We start from the raw sequence: 21,710 nt of genomic DNA, 5'->3' as shown, positions 1-21,710 counted from the left end.
GAGAAACCCGATCTTTATGGACAATCAAGTACGGGAGACAGACAAGGCCTGTAATTCTGAAACCCTTCTAGCTGAGGTAATTGCAACCAAGAAAAGAGTCTTCCAAGTCAGAAATTTGAGCGGACAAGAAGCAGATAGTTTGAAGGGAGGAAGAATCAGAGCGTCTAGGACTAAATTTAGATTCCAAGGGGGAAAGGTTCTCTTATCGGAGGTCTTAATCGGGTAGTACCGCTTAGGAATGGCTTGCATAACCCATGGGACATGATATTGGTACCCATTTCTCCCATATGGAAATTAGAAATGGCAGCTAACTGAACTCTGTTAGTAGCTGCAGCTGCTCCTTGGTCAAAGTTTTCAGCAAGAAATTCAAGAATCTTTGAAATGGGAGCAGTAAAGGGATCATCCTGATTTTTGCCTGCCCAACAAAAGAACATCTTCCATTTACTAGCATAAAGTCTTCTAGTAGTCGGCTTATGGGAGGAAATCAAGATATCTTTAACTGCTGGAGAAACATCGGGAAGCCTGGCTAAGACCAGAAGTGGAGAAACCAAGTTGTGAGCTTGAGAGTTTGAATAGAAGGATGGAGAGCCCCTGAATGATGCCTCAAAAGATCTGGCGCTGGGTCTGGGATCCAAGGCACCCCTTGCAGGTGAGGCCAAAGGAATGGGAACCATATCTGACGAGGCCAGTAAGGCAAAATGAGGATTAATTTGCAACCCAATGACTGTGCTTTCTGAAGAGCCTAGGAGGATTGGAGGAAGAGGTGGAAAGCTATAAAGCAGTCCCAGGGGCCAATCGTGAACATGTGCATCTCTGGGTGACTGTCCTGGTGGTGGGACTAGGGCAAAGTAGCTGCTGCATTTGTTGTTGAGGGGGGTGGCAAACAGATCGCAGCATGGCTGGCCCCATTTGTGAAAAAGCAAGTCCGCAACTTCCTGCTTCAGGGACCACTCCTGGGGCGTCAGGGTAGCCCGGCTGAGCTTGTCAGCTGTTATGCTGGATTTCCCGGGATGTGCATTGCAACCAGAAAGCGTTGGGAAGACATCACCCATTGCCAAACTCGTAGAGCCTCTCGACACAAGGGGTAAGACCTGGTTCCACCCTATTTGTTGATGTACCATACTACTGACATATTGTCTGTCTGAATTGCTATAGTCCCTGTAGGTAGACAGTCCTGAAGTGCTTGCAATGCCAGGAGCACCGCTCTCATCTCCAGGGAATTGATGTGCAAGTGGTACTCGTGTTCCTGCCAAGTCCCTTGAACAGTCTGTACCAGATAATGCCCCCCACCCTATCTGGGAAGCGTCCGTGGTCACTGTGGCTACAGGTTGAGGGGGCTATAAATGGCCTGCCTATTGTCACCATAGGGAAGTGAAGCCACCACTCCAGATCCCCTTTGTAGGATTCCGTGATCAGAATATGATGTGACATGGTTAAATCCTGGAATGACCATTGTGCTATTAGAAGCCACTGTAGATTTCTCATGTGGAAGCGAGCCATGGGGACCAGAGTGATTGTCGCCACCATAGAACCCAGGACCTAGAGGAAACATCTTGCTTGAATCCTCTTTTGTGTGAACAGCATGACAACTTGGTGACTGATCGTTAATACTCTTTCTTGAGGCAGCTTTGCTATCATGGCCCTTGTGTCTAAATCTGCCCCTATGAAGGTAATATATTGACAAGGCAACAAGGCAGATTTTTTATAGTTTATGGTGATCCCAAGTTGAGAACAAGAGCGGATTGTGTATTCCCTCGCCCTGATTAGTTGATGTTCGGTGGTGGCAGTAAATAGACAGTCATCTAGATATGGAAATACCCAGAATCCTTGATGCCTCAAGTGAGCCGCAACTACTGCCATGCATTTGGTGAACTCCCTGGGGGCTGTGGTGAGACCAAAGGGCAGAGCTCTGAACTGACAGTGACTGGCTCCCACCCGGAAGTGTAGCTATCTTCTTGACCATCTGTCCATTTTTATGTGGTAGTACGCATCCTGGAGATCAGTAGAGCAGATCCAATTGTCCTGTCCCAGAAAGGGGAGAATGGACTGCAGTGTTACCATCCGGAACTTTGTTTTCTTGACTGACTTGTTCAGCCTGCTGAGATCCAAAATGGGTCTCCAATCCCCTATTTTCTTTGGAACTAAAAAGAACCTTGGATAACTTCCGGATCTGATTTGGCCTGCGGGGACTTCATGGATGACCCTTTTTCTTAGCATCCTTTGAACCACTAGATTTGCTTGATCCCGAAGACTGGGTGGAACATCTGGGATAGAGTATTGTCTTTTTGTCAGGGGAAGTAGTGGGAAGAGGATATTGTAACCTCCAGATATTATGAATTGTACCTATGTATCTTCTGTGATTGTCTGCCAGGCTTTTAGATACAAGGATAATCTCCCCCCAACTGTCTGTGGAGTAGGACAGTCAGGCCTTCCTTCAGGAGCACTGGAAGGGCCTACCAGAGAAGGTATCTCTGTCACCCTGATTCTGCGGACCTCCCCTGCCACGAGGTTGGCGTCTTCCATTGTTATTTCTCCCTCTGCCCCTGGAGGAAAATTCTCCATGTGTGTCAGGCGAAGCTTCCTGCCTGGGATTTCCGGAACCACAATTTCACGCTGTTCTGGCCATTAGGATAGGGTCTAGATGGAGTAGAAAAACGTAATCCCACGACAGAGATAATTTTGCCATCCTGTTCACACATGGTAAGAGTCTGTTTTACCTGAGGCCCAAACAGGGACGAGCTGTCAAAGGGGGCATTGGTAAAGGAAGACTTGAAGGTCTCCGCAAAATGACATAGGCGCATCCAGTAGTGTCTGCGTAAGGCTACCCCATGCCTGCCACCCTGCTCACCCCATCAGCTGCATAAGAAATGAGCATGGAAATTAACCACTGAAGTCAAGGTCGCAAGCTGAGAAGGCAACTTGTCTGAGGCTTCCACAGCTGTAGTATCCTGTAAGGAATCTCCTAACTCCTTGAGGAGATCCCTTTGAAGCCTTGTAAAGTGGGACAAATAGTTCAGTGACCTGAGTGTAAAGGTCGCTGAAGAAAACATACGCTTCCTGTATCTGTGCATCATACGTGAGACCTTATTCGGCGGATGGACAGACGAAGAAGTTTCTGCTAATACCTTCTTGGTGGCTGCTGCCACCACCATAGCATCAACGAGAACACCTTTAGATAAGAAGAGCCTGTCTTCAGGGGCTGTAATGAATTTTTTTGGCCTCCGCGGAACTGGTTCCATCGTGTCTGGAGAGCTCCAAGCCTTCCAACTCACTACGTGCAATAGTGGGTTGAAAGGAGGAGATACCCAAGAGGTGGAGGGCTGTGAACTGAATGCATCCAGGTACACTGACTCATCTTCAGAAGGAGCAAGGGGCTTCCAGTCACCCCTCTGTCTAGGGATTTCTAAGTTATCTGAAAAAGAGACATCTTCAGAGGGGGACTGTGGGGACCCTTCTGAGTCATCCAAGTCTGTGTCTGATGTCAAGGACTCAGGGGAGTCCACATGTTTCCTCTTGCAAGTCCTCTTCTGAGGGACCTTCTCCAAGGGATGCTCAGGGGAGGTTTTGGACGAGGTGGGATCACCCAATGGGGTGTCCTGCAGCATGGGTTCCCTACGCTTGGGGCGGAGGGGAGGTTCGGAGGTGGACATCGGCACTAAAGACAAAGGAGTTATTGGAGCAGAGGGTGGACCTGTCTCAGCAGACAGCATGCTCCTCATAATCTCAAAGGCATCGCGGTCCCGACCCGAAAGAATCTCTGGCTATGAAGCAGGAGATTTCCTCCAAACCGTAGGCGACGGTTCCGAGGCCGATGTAGGAGCTGACTGCGCCGAAGCTCCGTGAGGGAGAGTAGGTTCTGACAAGGGTCCGATGCTGTTCCCCCCATCGGAGCCGACGAGGGAGTGTCGGCTCCCAGACTCTCAACAGAAGGGGGTATCGAGGAGATCGGAGCATTAGTCAGAACTGAAAGACCAGAGGAGGTTACTGGAACCTACTGATGTTAAGTTGTCAATCTCGCCTTCATTCTTGCTGGATGGGTTCGGAGCCGATCCTGGGCTCCGACTCGGCCTAATACTAAAGCTCGAGAGCTATTTTTACCGGCTCGAGGCTATGCTATGTCCCATAATGCTAGGCGTCATATACCCAGATCTCGTTTGCCGCTTCAGCTACGAGGTTGCGTTTTCACCGGCTTCAGGTCGTATTTAAAAATTTTTTTATAATTATAGTTATTTTTCGATTGATATTTTTTCTCTAGATTTTTTCTGATAGTGTTAGTAGTCTCCCGACTAGTCTCCCCCCCCCCCCCTTTATTAGTAGTTTTCTTACTATTTTCCACCCATAAGGTGGTTAGGCCCCCCCCCCTTTTATAGTAGTTTTGTACAGTAGGTTTATACAGGTTCCTTTAGTCGGTGTGTGTGTGGAATTTTGTTGTTATTATAGTAACTTTAAGAGTGTCTGTCAAGTGTTGTGTTTGTGTTTGTATTCTTGTTTAGACTTTGTTGTCCCGTTCCTATGGTACCATGTCTAAGGATACCAAGATATCGGGATTCAAGAAGTGTGACTCGTGCTGTCAGAAGATGTCTCTGACAGACGGTCACACTTCTTGTGTGTATTGTTTGGGCCCTCTGCACCTGCAGGACTCTTGTTCCATTTGTCATGCTTTTAGCCCAGGAGTCCTGCAGAAGCGCAGAAATAAGCTCATCTTAAGGGGCTTATTGAAGCCCGAAGGTTCTCCTACCAAGCCTCTGTCAGGAAAACCTTCTAAGCCCGCCAAACCGTCGGCTCCCTGTCTGGAGCCGGTGCCGAGCGGACCTTCTTCTGCCTCGTCGGTTCCGGCCGGAACCGATACATCGAGGCCTCAGTCGGCTCCGACCTTGGCGTCGGAGCCATTTCCAAGCTGTAAGGGCTCCCGATCTCCTTCATTGGAGTCGGTCAGGTTGGCTCCGAAGTCCCATTTGCTGTCGGAGTGGAGCCATAGGTCTCATTCCTCTAGATCCTCCAGGTTTTCGGACCACGATCTCGAGAGGGTAGTCAGTAGGCTTTTAAAGTTGCAGGTGCTAGGCCAGTTATTGCACAGCCCGTCTCAACAGACAGTGGCTTCCCCAACGCCTGCTCCAGTTCCTCCTCCAACTATTCCTTCGAGCTCGGAGCCGGAGGCCGTCGGGGTTGGTACCGTGGGGTCGTCGGAACCGATTCCACCCTTATCGGTTCCTTCGTCAGCTCCGATCCCTTCACTGGCTCCGTCCTTGGAGGGATCTGGGCGCCGGGACTCCCTCGTCGGTTCCAAGGGGGCGAGTGGCATCGGACCCTTGTCCGACCCTGTTCTCCCTCTCAGAGCGTCGGCGCAGGTGAGCTCGGCCCCGATATCAGCCTTGGAGCCGTCCCTCTCGGTACCAGGAGGAGCTGTCATCTCTTCGGAGCTGGGTCCCTCCTCTCTGCCTGATGTGGTCGCCTTTGAGGTCATGAGGAGTGTGCTGGCTCCTATACCAGCGCCACGGTCGGCCCCATCGGCCCCTCCTTCCAAGGTGCCTACTTCGGCCTCTGCCTACCCTCCCGAACCTAAGCGTGGAGAACCAACGTTCCACGTCGCCCCATTGGGTGTATCCTCCTCTTCTGAGGCCTCCCCTAATCTTGCGGGGGAGCCACCTCGGAAGAGGACATGCAAGAGGAAGCATGTGGACTCCCCGGAGTCAGTGACATCTGACACCGACCTGAAGGATTCGGAAGGGTCCCCAAGGTCCCCCTCTGAGGATGTCTCGTTTTCTGACATCCTAGAGATCCTTAAACAGAGGGGGAACTGGTCTGCCCTCAACCCTTCCGAGGACGAGTCGGTGTACCTGGACGTGTTCGGTTCCCGCCCTTCCACCTCTTGGGTGTCCCCACCATTCGACCCACTCATGGAGGTGGTGGCTCAGAAGGCGTGGACGGCTCCGGATACTATGGAACCAACTCCCCGGAGGCCCTCAAAATTTATTACAGCCCCTTCGGACAAGGAATTTCTCACTAAGGGAGTCCCCGTTGATGCCATGGTGGTGGCGGCGGCCACTAAGAAGGAGTTGGCTGACCCTTCAGTTCCTGTCCATCCTCCTAATAAGGAGTCTAGGACTATGGATAGGTACGGCAAGCCGATGTTTTCTTCAGTGACCTTTGCCATGCGTTCTCTGAATTATTTGTGCCATTTCACGGGTCTTCAGAGAGACCTTCTCAAAGAACTAGGTGATACCTTACAGGACCCATCAGCTGCGGGGTCTCAGGAAAAGATCAACTCCCAGCTAGGGACCCTGAACTCTATTGTAAACTCCTCCATGCGGCTCATTTCCTATGCCACCGATGGAGCGAGTAGGGCTGCAGGCACGGGCGTTGCTCTAAGGAGACACACCTGGATGCGGCTTTGCAACTTTGCCAACCCCTTCAAGGCGTCTTTCACTAACACCCCCTTTGACGGTTCTGCCTTGTTTGGACCTCAAGTGAAGGATACTTTGACCAGGTGCGAGCAGGAAGGCAAGACTCTCTCTCTGCTGTAGGAGTCCATTTTTCTACCCCTTCTAGACCATACCCTAAGGGTCAGAAGGATGGGAAAATGTGGTTCCGCAAACCTCAGGGAGTACTGCCTGACACATGTGGTGAGCTTCCCTCCAGAGGCAGAGGAGGGAACAATAGACGCCGAGGGCAGGGGGTCTGCAGAATCAGGGTAGCAGAGAATCTTTCTCTGACAAACCCTTCCAGCACCCCTGAGGAACTGCCCGACTGTCCACCTTCGGAGGCAGTCGGGGGAAGACTATCACTGTACCCAGGAGCCTGGCATTCCCTCACGCAATTCAAATGGGTACAGTCGATCATATCCGAGGGCTACAGAATTCCCTTTACTCACACCCCACAACAGCCAAAAGGGCCCCTTCCAGACGTTCCACCAAAAAAGACAGGGGACTGGAGACCTATTTTGGATCTCAGCAAGCTGAACAAGTCTGTTCAAAGAACGAAATTCCGGATGGTCACCCTTTCTGGGTCAGGACAATTGGATGTGCTCTATAGACCTTCAGGATGCGTACTACCATATCAAGATGAACAGGCGCTCCAGAAGGTTTCTCCACTTCCGGCTGGGAGCCAGTCACTACCAATTCAGAGCACTGCCCTTTAGCCTCACCACAGCCCCCAGGGTGTTTACCAAATGCATGGCAGTGGTTGCGGCTCACCTGAGACGACAAGGATTCCAGGTGTTTCCATATTTAGACGACTGGCTCCTTACTGCCACCACCAGGCATCGACTACTCCAATCCAGAAATTACACTGTACAAACGTGCAACGCACTAGGTATCTCTATAAATTTCGAAAAGTCTGCATTGTCGCCTTGTCAGTCTATTACCTTCAAAGGCGCCGTCTTAAACACAGTGGAGCTCTCAGCAAAACTACCCACACAAAGAGTTTCAGACATTTGCAACCATGTTCAGATTCTATTACAGGAGACCAGAGTCCAAGCCAGATTTGTACTAAAAACGCTTGGTCTCATGGCAGCAGCAATCACTTTACTCCCCCTAGCACATTTTCATATGCGGATCCTGCAGTGGATGCTATTTTCCCAGTGGTCCTTTCAGCAGCTCCCCATGTCACACACCATTCTAATCACTCAGTCATGCAAAAGACACCTTTCTTGGTGGACGATCTCCCCTCAAATACTCCAGGGCAGACCTGTGGTCCTTCCTCCTCCTGTTGCCACTGTGACAACGGATGCCTTCCTGATCCGGCGGGGGGGGGCATTTTTGGGGCAGGACAGTCCAGGGCACATGGCAACCCTTCCAATACCACTTGCACATAAATGTCTTGGCCCTTCAGGACTCTCTACCAACCGGGACTATTGCAATTCAAACAGACAGTATGTCTGTAGTGTGGTACATCAACAAGCAGGGCGGAACCAGATCCTACCCCCTATGTCGAGAAGCACTCAGACTTTGGCAATGGGCGATCTCTTCTCAACGGTTTCTGGTAGCAACGCATATTCCTGGGAAGTCCAGCGTCATAGCGGACAGACTGAGCAGAGCCATTCTCATGCCTCACGAGTGGTCTCTCAACCAGACAGTAGCGGAAAGAATTTTCCAAAGGTGGGGTCAGCCTTGCTGCAACCTTTTTGCAACACCTATAAACAGCAAGTGCCCAGACTTCTTCACTCTCTTCCCTCTCTCAGGTCTACCCCCCAGAGACGCTCTAGTTCACGATTGGCCCCGGGGTCTTCTGTATGCATTCCCCCCCTTTCCCTTGATTACTCAATTAATCCAGAAAGCAGCTGCCTTGAGAGCCGTGATGATCTTCATTGCCCCTTACTGGCCTCGACAAATTTGGTTTCCGTTCCTGCAACGCCATCTACTGGAGCAGCCCTGGCATCTGGACCCAGTGCCAGATCATCTGACCCATCAATCGGGCGGGCTGCATCAGTCCCTTCGATCTCTCAACCTCACAGCTTGGTTACTCCACTTCCAACCCTAGCCAGGCTTCCCATAATCTCTCAACCAGTTCGCGATATCATCCTTGCTTCTCACAAGTCTACTACCAGAAAGACTTATGCTAGCAAATGGAAGCGTTTCTCTGTCTGGGCAGGGGAAAATCACGTGGACCCCTTTACGGCTCCTGTCCAGACAGTTCTAGAGTTTCTAGCAGAACTCTTTCGATTGGGCTCCTCCTCAGCTGCCATCAGAGTTCAACTGGCAGCTATTGCAAATTTCCACGTTGGCTTGTCAGAGACCAGCATCATGTCCCACAAACTTTGCAAAGCCTTTTTAAAAGGAACCCTTTTACTTAGGCCCCCGGTTAAGGACCCTCCCCCACCGTGAGACTTAAATTTGGTACTGTCTTCCTTAATTCTTCCTCCCTTTGAGCCGGCGGCTTCTTGTTCGTTGAAGTTGCTCTCGTGGAAAACACTCTTAGTAGCCATCACCTCAGCAAGAAGGGTCTCGGAACTTCAAGCCCTTTGTGTTCGCCCTCCTTATCTTGTTTTTCACAAAGACAGAGTGTCACTTAGGACTAAGCCGTCCTTTTTACCCAAAATAATCTCAGAGAAAAATCTGAAGCAGACCATAGATCTTCCAGTCTTCTTCCCAAATTACACCAGTAGAGCTGAATGAAAGTTACATTGTTTGGACGTTCGCCATCAATTACACTTCTACCTGGATAGAACTAAGCAAATGAGAAAATCAAACCAGCTCTTCCTGTCTTATGCGGAGGGGAAGCAAGGCCAACCAAGTCTCTAAGGTAACTTTGTCCAGGTGGTTGTCCTGTCTTATCATGTTGGTCTATCAGTTGAGGAACAGGGAACTTCCTACTAAGCCTAGAGCCCATTCAACTAGAGCTTTAACTTCTTCAATAGCCTTTCAGGCAAGATTGCCAATGGATTCCATTTGCGCTGCGGCCACTTGGGCCTCTCCTCATACCTTCATTTCTCATTACAAGGTCGATATGGCCTCCAGAAGTAGGGCTGATTTTGGTTCCACGGTACTCAAGAGTTTGTTCCATTGAGCCACCCAGGATTTAGGTGCTAGGAACGCTGTCCCATCCAGCAAGAATGAAGGCGAGATTGACAACTTAACATTGAGAAGTTATGTTCTTACCATAACGTTCCATGTTAGTTGTCTTCTTCTCACCTTCTTTCTTGCGTCCCACCCTCCATCCCCCTAGCCTGGGAGATCTAGAGTACCTTGTGAGAATTTTTGCCACCTCAGTTATTTCCCCAGCTAGCTCCCTTGCTCCCCCTTTTTTGCTAGCTCTTCTAAGAGGGCTTTTATATATATATATATATATATATATATATATATATATATATATATATATATATATATATATATATATATATATATATATCCTTCTCCCTTTTGTATCTATGATTAGGTGGATTGTTCTCTGTTGTGGTGGGACATATATGTCCATAGTGTTAGCTATCAAACGAGATCTGGGTATATGATGCCTAGCATTATGGGACATAGCATAGCCTCGAGCCGGTAAAAATAGCTCTCGAGCTTTAGTATTAGCCCGAGTCGGAGCCGAGGATCGGCTCCGAACCCATCCAGCAAGAAAGAAGGCGAGAAGAAGACAACTAACATGGAACGTTATGGTAAGAACATAACTTCTCATTCCACCACTACAACTTCTATAAACTCAGGCTCCGAACTCAAAGGAGTCTGAGGAGGAATTGAGGTAGGTGTTGTTTGGGCTGTCGGCACCGTTTCCGTCTGGGATGGGCCCAAAAGTATTTTGGCTAAAGCTGGTGTCCTATGAAGCCTCTTTACCACCCTTTCCACATCATCTGAGAGGCTCCTGGATGACCGAGAGGAATGGGTAGAAGACCGGTGACTGCCTGCCGCAGATTGTAATAATGGAGACTGTGGAGCAGATCGCACCGGTTCCAAGGCAGCAGACCTGGAATGCTTATGGGACCTTACTAGCTCCAACAACACAGATGGAGCCGTAGGTGAAGATGTCTTGTCGGAACCAAAAGTTGGGTCTGACTTAGCTTGTGGTTTGCCCTTGTCCTTAGACTGGTCCGAACTCGAGCCGATGAGGATGAAGGCTTGACTTTGTCCGATTTTTTGTCTGGCTGAGTCCCCTCCATGGCAGCATCAAAGGGGCTCTTCAGTAAACTTCTCAAGATTAACTTGTTTCTTCTCTCCTGCAGGACTCATGAACTAAAAGCATGGTAGATAAGAGCATGTGTTCTGCAGGTGAACAGGTCCTAAACAATATACGCAACTCGTGTGGCCGTCCGTAAGGGACATCTTTTGGCAGCACGAGTCACACTTTTTGAAACCTGAAGATTTCGAATCCTTGGCAGTATCCTTGGACATAACAGAGAAACAGCACTATGTCTAAGGCTATAGACTACTACTAAGAAAACTATGCAATAATACTATTAATAGCACTATGTAAGCTAGGCAAAGAGTAAAAACTAGGCTGTAACAGACAAAAATATCCTTTTTTTTCTTTTTCTTTTTTTTTTTAACAGACATGGAAAAACAGAGAGGGGGCCTCTAATTTAAACCGCAAACTCCCCACCTAAGGAGAGCCTCTAACTTAAATGGCGACTCCTTAAAGTTAAAGGAAAGGCAAGAAAGGGAAGAAGAACCCTCTAATTTAAATGGGTTTGGAAGAGGGGGAAAGGCCAGAGAGAAAAAATGGTTAATCTACACAAAAGCAAGTCACTCAGCCGGGATAGGGCTAGATAGAAATATGAAGGACAACTATAGTTAACAAATTAGATAAGCTAAACTAGAAAATTTTGTTCAAAAATATAAGAGAAAAAACACAGCCTGAGCCAGTATCTGCAATCTCGACGCTGTAAGCAGCAAACGAGATCTGGGTAATTACTGCTAGGCATGCTGGGATAGGGGCTAGCCTTGAGCCAGTAAAAGCTCTCGAGCTATAGTATATGGCCGAGTTGGAGCCGAGGATCGGCTCCGAACCCAAACAGCAATAACGAAGGCGAGATATGGACAACATAACATCTAAAATTTAACTTGCATATCCTTTATAGCATAAAAAAACCCTCCAAAAACTTGGTCTGCTTTATTGAAATAGAAAATGTCTAACTTTTAACGCTAGACTTTCCCCTGCCTTAGGTTTTCCTTCTCTCCTCCCTTCTCTATGCTGCCCCAATCCTAGCTAACAAACAGTCTACAACCTTGTCCAAACTCCAACAAACATACCACAAAATAGCTAGATTTGTCACCAGCTCTCCTTACAACTCTCACCACTACCTTGCACTCAACTCTCTCCAATGGCTGGAGCTCCCCAACAACTCCTTCTATCGCAGTTTCAAAGCACACACTCTCATCTACCTGTCCTTCCCTCTCCTCCTTGGTATCCTCTTACACCCCTACTCGTACTCTCCGCACCTCCAACCAGCACCTCCTGGATATTTACCAACCACACAAAAATATTGGTAAACTATTATACAAATGCACTGTACCCCAAGCTTGGAATAAACTCCCCACACACACAAGATCCATTTCCCATCCTAAACAGTTCAAAAAGGAACTTTAACTTCACCTACTTAACACCGAGTCTTGCCCCTGTCATGACCCTACCTAATCTACTACACTACTGTATTCTACGTCACCGGATTGCTTCACTCCTACTACACAGACTTCTTACTCTGCCACCTCTTAGTTTTCTCCCTTTACTCATAGTTTTACTAAAATAATTCACCCTTAAGCTTTACTTTCTCCACCACATGTACATATGTATATATTGTTTTCTCATAAATACCTCTCTTTATTAGTATTACATCTGCTGCGTCATAGCTCTCTCTATGAAAGTTCATTTGCTGTATATATTTTCTCTCCTAAAAAATATGTATTTCTTTTATCTTGTGTATGTATTGTATTTCTCTGTATTTGGAGCTTATGTATTGTAATTCTCTATATTGGAGCGTGAAGTTTATCTACTATTAATTGTCTGTATTGGAGCTTTTCTCCTCAGGACTCCACAGAAAATGGGCCTCTGGCCTGGTTGGACTAACCCAGTCAACAAATGTCAAATAAAAAAATAATAATAATAAATCCTGTGGAACAAGGGATCATTTCTTGCTAAACAAACCCATTGTAGACAGTTCTAAAAAGTGAAAGAATCTAAGTATGGCATGGATAGATTACAAAAAAAAAAACATTTGACAGTATCCCAGAGTCTTGGATAACAGATTGCTTACATATGTAAAAGATACACTCTACATCGACCAATTACATTGCAGTGGCCATCAGACTTTGGCAAACCACTGAGCCATGACAAATTATTATCCCAAGGATAAAAATTCAAAGGGGGTATTCCAGGGTGATTCTTTGTCACTACTGCAGTTTTGCCTTGCCTTTAGCCCATTAAGCTGTTTACTTAACAGAGTAGGCTGTGGTTACAGTTTAACCCCTCAAACCAACATTGTTTAAAGACATCACATCTACTTTTTGTGGATTACTTAAAAGTGCATATTTCTTCAGATGATGCCCTAAAAAGCACAACCACAAACAGTTAAAGCTTTCTCTGATGAGATAAGAATGGCATTTGGTCTTGAGAAATGTGTAAAAGCAACATTTAAAAAAGGGAAAGCTGCTGCACCAAGAAACTATCAACTTGGGACAAGAATGTGATGTAAATGAACTTGAGCAGGAGGGAGCAGGGGTGTCACCAGGATTTTCAGATTTGCACTCATACCCAAACTGCTGCCCCTCGACTAAACCACGTCAACATCAGCATGTTGCTGCCCACCCACTCTTTTACAAACTGATTGTCATCCAGACTACACCCTCTTTACAGTGCTGATCTCTGAACAGACTGCTGGCAAATATATGTTAGGATAGTAATTACTCCCCTGTCCATACCACATATACCTTAAAGCATTCCTAACACCTGTCCCCCACCTAGTATCTGCAAGGAGCAGGTCTTAAATGCACTCTCCAAGGCCAAAAACACAGCCTATATAGGACCAGACATCATCCTGGGCTATGTTTTACAATAGTGAAAAGAGGAATTAGCATCGCAATTGGGCATGCTTGCCAATCAGAGCCTAAGTACTGGCTTCATCCCAGCAGAATGGAAAACAATTACCATCATCCCTTTGCACAAAGGCGATGCATCCATGGACTCTGGGAACTATAGACCCATTAGCCTGACCAGCCTAATCTGAAAGGCCATGGAACAAATCATCATGGACCTTATTAAGAAAGATATAGGAAATCTCCAAACACATGACCCCACCCAGTTTGGCAAGGGTAGATCATGCCTGTTAAACTTGGACTTCTTTAAGACAGTCACCAAAGCCCTAGACGAGGGCAGATCTGTACAATCCCCCACTCAGGCATCATTGATAAATTCACCCAGCTGGATAGCAACCCATATATTGTCAGCTGGGTTGCAAACTGGCTCACTGATAGCACTCATATGGTCAAAATAGGGGACCCCACTTCCTCCAGTAGACCCGTAACCAGTGGTGTTCCACAGGGATCGGTTCTGGGACCCGTACTGATCGGCATCTACTTCAAACACATGCAGCAATTGGAGAGACCACAGAGGTTCCTTACAAAGAAAATTCAGGGTCTTCAAGATCTGTCTTACATGGACAGACTAAAATCATTGTCTCTTTACTCTGTGTCATACAGACTGCTCAGAGGCAACCTGTGCCTTGTATATAGAGCAATTTCTGACCCAGGTTTAATGGAACTGATGCACACTCATAAGTCAAAACGCACACAGGTCACTTGCTCAAAGGACCTTTACCTGGTATGTGAGATCAACAGAACTTGCTGGAGAGAATGATTTGTCTCACAGAGGTTGCCCCACCTTTGGAGCAAGCTTCCTATTCATGTTAAAGCCCCTCGTTGGCCCTATTTAAGTGTAATTTGGACAATTGGATGAGTAACCAGAAATTCACCCTGGGGGTTCCACCTGGGTTTCTCTTGGACTAGAGCAATAGGTGCTGATTTTAGTGGCTGCTTCAATCAGACACCTTTGAGAACACGGGTTGAACTTGGCTAACCTTGTAAAGGCCCTGGGGCCATTAGCCTATTAACCTCCTATTAATCTCTGATTTGTATTCAGAAATGAGGAGAATGATACCGGTGTGGTTATTAGTGATGCTAATAACAGGTAGATGAGGGAGGTTTTGAGGGGATACCAATAGCATAACGTTATTTGTTGTGGTCATCAACTAATATAGTTAGATAATATAGAAATGTAAAGTAACAGAAAGAAAGAGGGAATGGGGTACAAGTATTAAAATCTTGTGATGGACAATATGATTATATTCTGCAGTGGAGTAAGTGCTGCCCAGTTCACACAATGTAAGGCATCCCAGTCAAAGATGTAAGATACTTCATTTATTTTGAGGAGTCCTAAGGGCTGCTGAAGACCGCAAGTAATCTGATAAGTCTTCATGTCCATTGCTTGTGAGTAACATCATCACATGTTATAGTCGATGCCCATGATGAAAGCTTAAAGCATTTTTGTGACATGCTTGTTTTTTTTTTTTTTGTTTGTTTTTTTGTTTTTTGTCTTCTGGTGTTTAGCTGACCCACTTACAAAACTGCAAGTCATTCTTGTATTGATATTATTCCTAGATTAAAAAAAAATGCTTTTTAACAGCTGCACTGATGAACCTACAGTTTAAAACTCTCATCAGTTCACAGCAATGATGCATTTAACATGTGAAAGAGGCTTTTTACAACTCCTTTGGTAGCCACAGCAAGTAAGGACAATGTATTTCTGTTCAAGGGTACAGCTCAAAGTATATGCCTCATTTACAGAGGCGGGATTGTAGCCTGAATGCTGTATGGGGGTATGTATGCATGCATGGATCAAGTTTCCTGTAAATGCATATTACTTGATCGTTATGCATCTGTTTAGACACACTCACTGTATAGTGCACACTGCTCGTGTTCTGTTCATACAGTGCACCAATTTTCTACAGAGTTTGTTGCTATTGTACGGAAGCTGCAGATGTGCATATGCATAGTTACCTGAATTATTTGCGATACATATCCATAAAACTGCATTAGCTGTTGTTGTAAAGCCACAATACTCTTACTGTGGGCAGAAGTACAGCCCAGCAGCTGCTCCTGTAAAACCGAACACTCCTAGGGGTCAGCAGTACAACTGGTTATACCAATTCCCATTTCCTACTTGAGCGAGTAAGTATTGATCCCTCCCTATCCTGGCCCTTCTAGCACCTGCGTCACTAACAGAGTCTGTGGATCATATTTAGGTTTCATCCTTCTTTCAAAGGCCTAATGCTCTGTATTCCTAGATTTAAGAAGGAAAAAGTAAATCTCTTGCCACTAGGACACACCTGAAATAACAGTGGGAAGATAAATTGAATACAGAGGATAAGGTTAAAATATTAAATAAACTGACAGTAAATACTTCATTCAGAGAATAAAATGATCACTTCCTACACAAAACTGCATTGCACACTAAGGTTGGTGGTGACATTTTTATGGGAAAATGCCGGATGAAGAGAAGTTAATTGATGCTAATGTAACTAAAATTTTAGATAGGAATATATTAACAAATATCAGAAAATGCATTATTTATCCAGGAAAGTAAGGAAGGACCAAATGTAGGTTTTACATCCCTCTTTTCTTAAGACTAAATGAAAATCTGTATTCGGATCCCAATACATGATAGTTTGCAGATACTGTACTGGCTAAATGTTGGTCCGTATGTTTTCCCCCTCTTGGTCTGTGACATCCACATATCAGTGACTAAACTGAACTGTTGCAGGCAAACTCACTGAGTTTCTATAGTTAAAGGGAGATCTGGGAGCAGATTTAGTATTACCACTTAAACACCTGATCATGACAAGGTAAAACCTAGGTAATGGCATTTCCAGAGCAGTCATGAAGATGGAAAGTAAGCCAGTTTAGTGTCACTGAGTCAGTTTTCCATTTAGTGTACATCATAGTATCGCAACACAGCAGATGCAGCTATTACAGTGGTAAATACTGAAATTTCAGGCCCCACTTCACAACACTGATAGATACAGATTCCAGGTACTGTTGGTAAAGTACTCTGAGTAGACACTATTCAGTTGAAGTTAGATAGAAAACACTGTTTCAATTAAAATTAAAACAATGTAGAGACCAAAAAGGTGGTCAGTGGGGCAGCGGATAGTGTTGTCGTCTTGCAGCAAGAGGTTCCCTGGTTTGATTCTTGGCTGGGGTGCCTTCTGTGGAGAGTCTACATGTCCTCTCTGTATTTGTGAGGGTTTCCTCGGGGTGCTCCGGTTTCCTCCCAAATTCCAAAGACATGCACTAGGTGGATTGGCCACTCTAAATTGGCCATAGGTGTGAGTGTATGGTGTGGATGAAGTACTGTGGCAGGGCTAGCCCACCCGGCAGTGTAAATCTTAGCCCTAGATGACTGTTACTATTGAAGTGACACCCTGGCCCCATGTGCAAAAATAGGAAAATGGTGTTGTGGATGGATGGAATGCAGAGACCCACAGCACAGTAAACAAAATTGTAAAAATGAAAAATTCAAGGTCTAGATCAGCATTTGAGCAAAATGCAATTGAGATGAACAGAGACCAAATTTTCCTACACTCTTCTTAGGTTAGAGAGTCATTTTAAGTCAGCAAGTAAATTTATTGAAGAAGATTTTCATGATAACTGAAAACAGAAGTATAAAAGTACACCAGTTGCCAGCAGACCATAAGAAAAATATCATGACTCATTAATAAAATCAATAAAAGAATAACTACTATCAAAGTAGAAAACAGAATTAGCTATATACCACTTGGATTTGTTTGTTGCTTTTATATAATAACTATAATCTGTGTGTCCTGCAGGGGCAGAGAGAAAGAAAAAGGGACAGTGTACTTGTAAAGAAATTATTAATAATATCAAAATATGTCAAATTTCCTTTATTACTTGCCTTAGATCTACAAGAGGATAACTGGACTGAACGGGACTTGTCTTCAGGTGCTGTAAAGCTATTGGAGATGATTAGAATTCAGAAATTCCAACTACAGACCTGTTGCAAGAGAGCAGATAAACCAAATGCATGCTGGGTGCATGAATCCGCCCCCCCCCCCCCCAGCCAAAAAAAAAAAAATCACTTGAAGAGTGAAGACAGCCAGTCAGTCATCCCTAAAACACATCTTGAGCAAGAAAGCATTTAACAAAAAAAGAAAGAAAAAGTAGCAAGCAGTAAGTCAGCACCAACAAGTACAGAGTATAATTCTATAAAATGCTGGTGGTGCTGAACATAATTTAATAGGTTCATAGGTAGGTACTAGGCTATCGGCCCAAGGGCCTACATAAGCCTAGTCAGCATGGTTCCATGGCTTACGCTACCCAAGAAAGTTATTTTCCTGTGCCACTGTCGAGCAGAGACACAGAAGTGATCCCGGGGTGTATTTCCTATTTCCCATCCACTCATCAAGATTTTTCTTGAAGAGTGCTAATGAAGAACTTTGCTTGACATAGATGGGTAGCTTGTTCCAGAGTATAGGAAGTCTCTGGGACAGGAATCTATCCCTCCAGTGTGTCTTGTTTATTGTGGTGACAAGGTTTAGGTCTCTAGAGCGTGTAGCTTGGAGGGATTGGGATTTCTTTAGGTGTAGCATGTCCAACAGCTCTGGGTTTGACAGAGCTTTATATGTTAAGGAAGAGATCACCTCAGAGTAGGCGATATGCTACGGAGTAAAGCTGGAGTTTTTTGAGGCGGTCAGTGTAGGGCATTTGTTTGAGGCCAGTCATCCTCTTTGTGAGGTACTTCTGTGGCCTTTCCAGCTGCTGCAGATGTCTTGTGAGATACATTCCAAAAGGGGCGTTATACTTTATAATGGGTCTAATGAGTGACAAGTAGAGGGGAACAATGACCTATTTTTTTCCTGGATGAGAACCCTTTTATGATGAGGTGTGCCACGTAGAAGGACTTCCTGACTACTGTGGTGATGTGACTATCAAAGGAGAGACTACTGTCCACCTGGGTCCCAAGGTCTCTTATCACGCATTCAGTGTTAAGTAGATTGCTGCCTATGTGGTAGTTCATGGGTACTGAGTTTTTCCCAAAGGGGATGACACTGCACTTTTTGGCATTGAGCTTGAGGCCATGGCTCTGACACCAGGGATCTGTCTCAGTGAGGCCCTTCTGTAATATGTCCACATCATTTGGGGACTTAACTATGGCTCCTAGTTTGCAGTCATCTGTGAACTTCGTTAGCCAGAGGCCTTCTGTGTTGGCCTGTACTTCAGAGAAGTAGATACCAAACAGGAGAGGTCCCAGGACGGAACCCTGTGGTACTCCACTTGTCACTGCTTTGAGGTCAGATTTGGAGTCTGCAACTTTTACAGTGTGGGTTCTGTCATTGAGCCAGTTGGCAACCCATCTTGTGACGTAGGGATTTATACCTAGTTTAGTGAGTTTAGCTATAATTCCAGAATGGGGGATGGTGTCAAAAGCTTTGGCGAGGTCAAGATAGGCTGTGTGAACCACATTACCTTCATCCACGGCTTTGGTGACTAACTCAGAGACGTTGATCAGGTTCAGGAGGCATGATCTGCCTTTTACAAACCTGAACTGGGTGGGATCCAGAGTTTGGAGGTTACCAATGTCTTTGTTTATGAGTTCCATGATGATACATTCCATGGCCTTGCAGATCAGGCTCGTCAGGCTAATAGGTCGATAGTTCCCGGGATCAGTGGTGGCTCCCCATTTGTGGAGTGGGATAACTGTTGCTGCGCACCATTCAGTGGGCACAAAGCCTGATGCGAGGCTATTATTGAACATGGTGCTTAAGTGGGGAGCCAGTTCGTTCTGAAGTTCATGTAAAGCACAGCCTGGGATGTTGTCCGGTCCCATGGATGCCGTGTTTTTGGCTTTAGAGAGTGCAGCTTTTACCTGCATAGTTGTGATTACAGGGACTCTGCATTCTTCCTGTATAGATATGGGCCCTTTAGGGGGTGAGAGGGGGGTAAAGTTAGCACTGAACCTATCTGCCAGGATGTTGGCAATATCAGTTGGTTCTGTAATTTTCGTGCCTTTGTGCTGTAACTCAGAGCAGATCTGGGTGTTGCCATCTAGATTCTTGACATAGCTATAGAATGCTTTGTGGTTGTCCTTGGATTTAATAGCGATTTTGTTTTTGTAGCTAGCTTTGGAGGATCTTATAAGGGATCTCAGCTTCTTACTGAGGCTGACCAGGGAGCTCCTCCACTCGTGGGATTTTACTCTTTTTGCAACAGTTTCTTCCTTCTATTTTACAGTTTGTTTATGGCAGGGGACCACCAGATTGGCTTCCTTTTTTTGGAGGATAGCGTCTTGTTTGGCATAGCACGATCCATGCACTCGTGTAAGTGCTTATAGAGTGCATTTGTGTAGGATTCAGCAGTTGTAACTGTATTGTCCATCTGCATGGATGTCATGAAGTTCACCACTTCTGTCTTAAGAAGCATGAAGTTGGCTTTGGAGAATTTTTTTACTGTGGTTTCCTTAATGGGGGGGGGGGGGGCAGGATGTGGATATCAAGGGTGATAAGCTTATGGTCAGAACGGACCAACGAGGAGTTGCCTTCAGGTGTGGAACACCGGTCACTCATGTTGGTAATGACTAGGTCTAGGATATTGTTGCCCTGGTAGGGGTGTGGATAAGTTGATCTAGGGCATTGGAGTTTATGAATTCCAGAAAGCGTTGAGCTAAGGAGTTGGTACACAAGTAGTTTTCCCAGTTAATGGTGGGGTAGTTGAAGTCACACATTATTAGGGTGTTTGTTTGAACCCTAATATTTTCCAGTGCCTCAATAAAAGAGGAGTGGGAATCCTGGGATATCGTGGGGGATCTGTAGCAAGCTACAATTTGGATTGCAATTTTGCCCACAGTTAGTTGCACTTGGATAGCCTCGGATGCATTATGCTGAGCAACTAGCCTGGAGGTGTGGATGTCCTTAATGAATATGGACACACCTCCGCCTTTGGTGTTTCGGTCCAGGTTACATGGCCGAAAAGTGTGGTATGAGTTATAGCCTGGTAGTACAGGGGTGTTCTCTTGAACCTTGAACCAGGTCTCAGTCACTGCACAGATATCGATGTTCTCCATTTTAAGGAGTGCCTCGAGTGAGTGCATTTTGAGATTTCGACTTCTAGCATTGAGTAGCATTACCCTCAGTTTTTGCTTGCCTGTTCCTGTTATGGTGGTGAATTTGTTATTTGAACCATGCCTAAAAATACACTATAGGGGCAGCAAGAGCCTTCGCCAGTATCTGGAATCCCAGGGGTGACAGGTGCAGGCCATCTGTGCAAAGCATCGTGGTCTGTCGACCATGTCATCCCAAGCAGGCAGATACTGGATCCCCTGAAAATGACACCAGAAGCTTAGCCAATTGTTGAAGTCAATCATTTTGTCCTTGTACTGTGGTATTATTCTGGGCAATGGCAGAATGCTACTCAGGGCTAGTCATACCTGCCTGGGCTACAAGATCGGAGAGCTCTTCCATGTCTCTTTTCTATTTTTTTTAATGCTACAGAAACAACAAAAAAATCTCCTATTCCCTGTCAGCAGCAACTATACCAGCAAAAAGTGAGGAAAACATTCCTCATAGAACCAGGAAGTCAGTTTGAGTTCTTGCAACCTTCTCCCACTTTCCAATGTTAATTGTCCAGTTATCACCTTTTGAGGACAGGAGTAAATCAACAGCAAACATGTAAATGCTTGTTGAGCTGCAAATTGCTATGCAGTCCCCGTCAAGACATTTTGGCAGTATGTGATTTAGTTTCGTTTTCATTTTTTTAGCAGCTGACTAGCCACTGAGTCCTACTGTTTGTCTGGTTTGCTACCCCCTTCCACCACAAAACTTTACTGAAATGCATACAGTCAGTACACCCCCCCAACTTCCTTGGGAGAGCATGTATAAATCTTTGGGAATAGATGAAAAGTCAGCAATAAAACATGAACAAATGAAAATAAAGCTCTGTAAGAACTACTTCAGAAGACTAAAACTAATATTGAAAACTGCCTTGTCATCTAGGAATAAAGTTCATGCTATAAATTCATTTGCTGTTACTATTCTTGTATACAGTCTTATACAAACCTGACATCTGCCCAGTGCTATCAGATCTTGACCAACCTTATAGTAACCTAACATCCCTTAGGTCTGCTGTTAAAATACTGTTAAAAGTTAATAAAGCCAAAAACTCTTATGGTATCTCCCTGTTCTCCAATATCACTGCCAAACAATGGAGCTCTCT

At 45.7% G+C, this 21,710-nt stretch overlaps 1 protein-coding gene across 1 annotated transcript in view; it reads left to right on the top strand.

Moving 5' to 3' along the window:
- The window catches only part of LOC122787895 (schlafen family member 11-like), a 227,883-nt gene that overhangs the window by 54,200 nt on the left and 151,973 nt on the right, over window positions 1-21,710 (top strand). The window contains 1 exon segment of the mRNA XM_044054819.1: window positions 10,448-10,466. Coding sequence (XP_043910754.1) covers window positions 10,448-10,466 — 19 coding nt within the window.

This window comes from Protopterus annectens, chromosome 13.part0, assembly GCF_019279795.1.
Source record: "Protopterus annectens isolate FY-2018-M chromosome 13.part0, PAN1.0, whole genome shotgun sequence".
In the NCBI taxonomy this organism is placed as follows: Eukaryota; Metazoa; Chordata; order Ceratodontiformes; family Protopteridae; genus Protopterus; species Protopterus annectens.
This window is presented reverse-complemented; position numbering and strand designations above follow the sequence as displayed.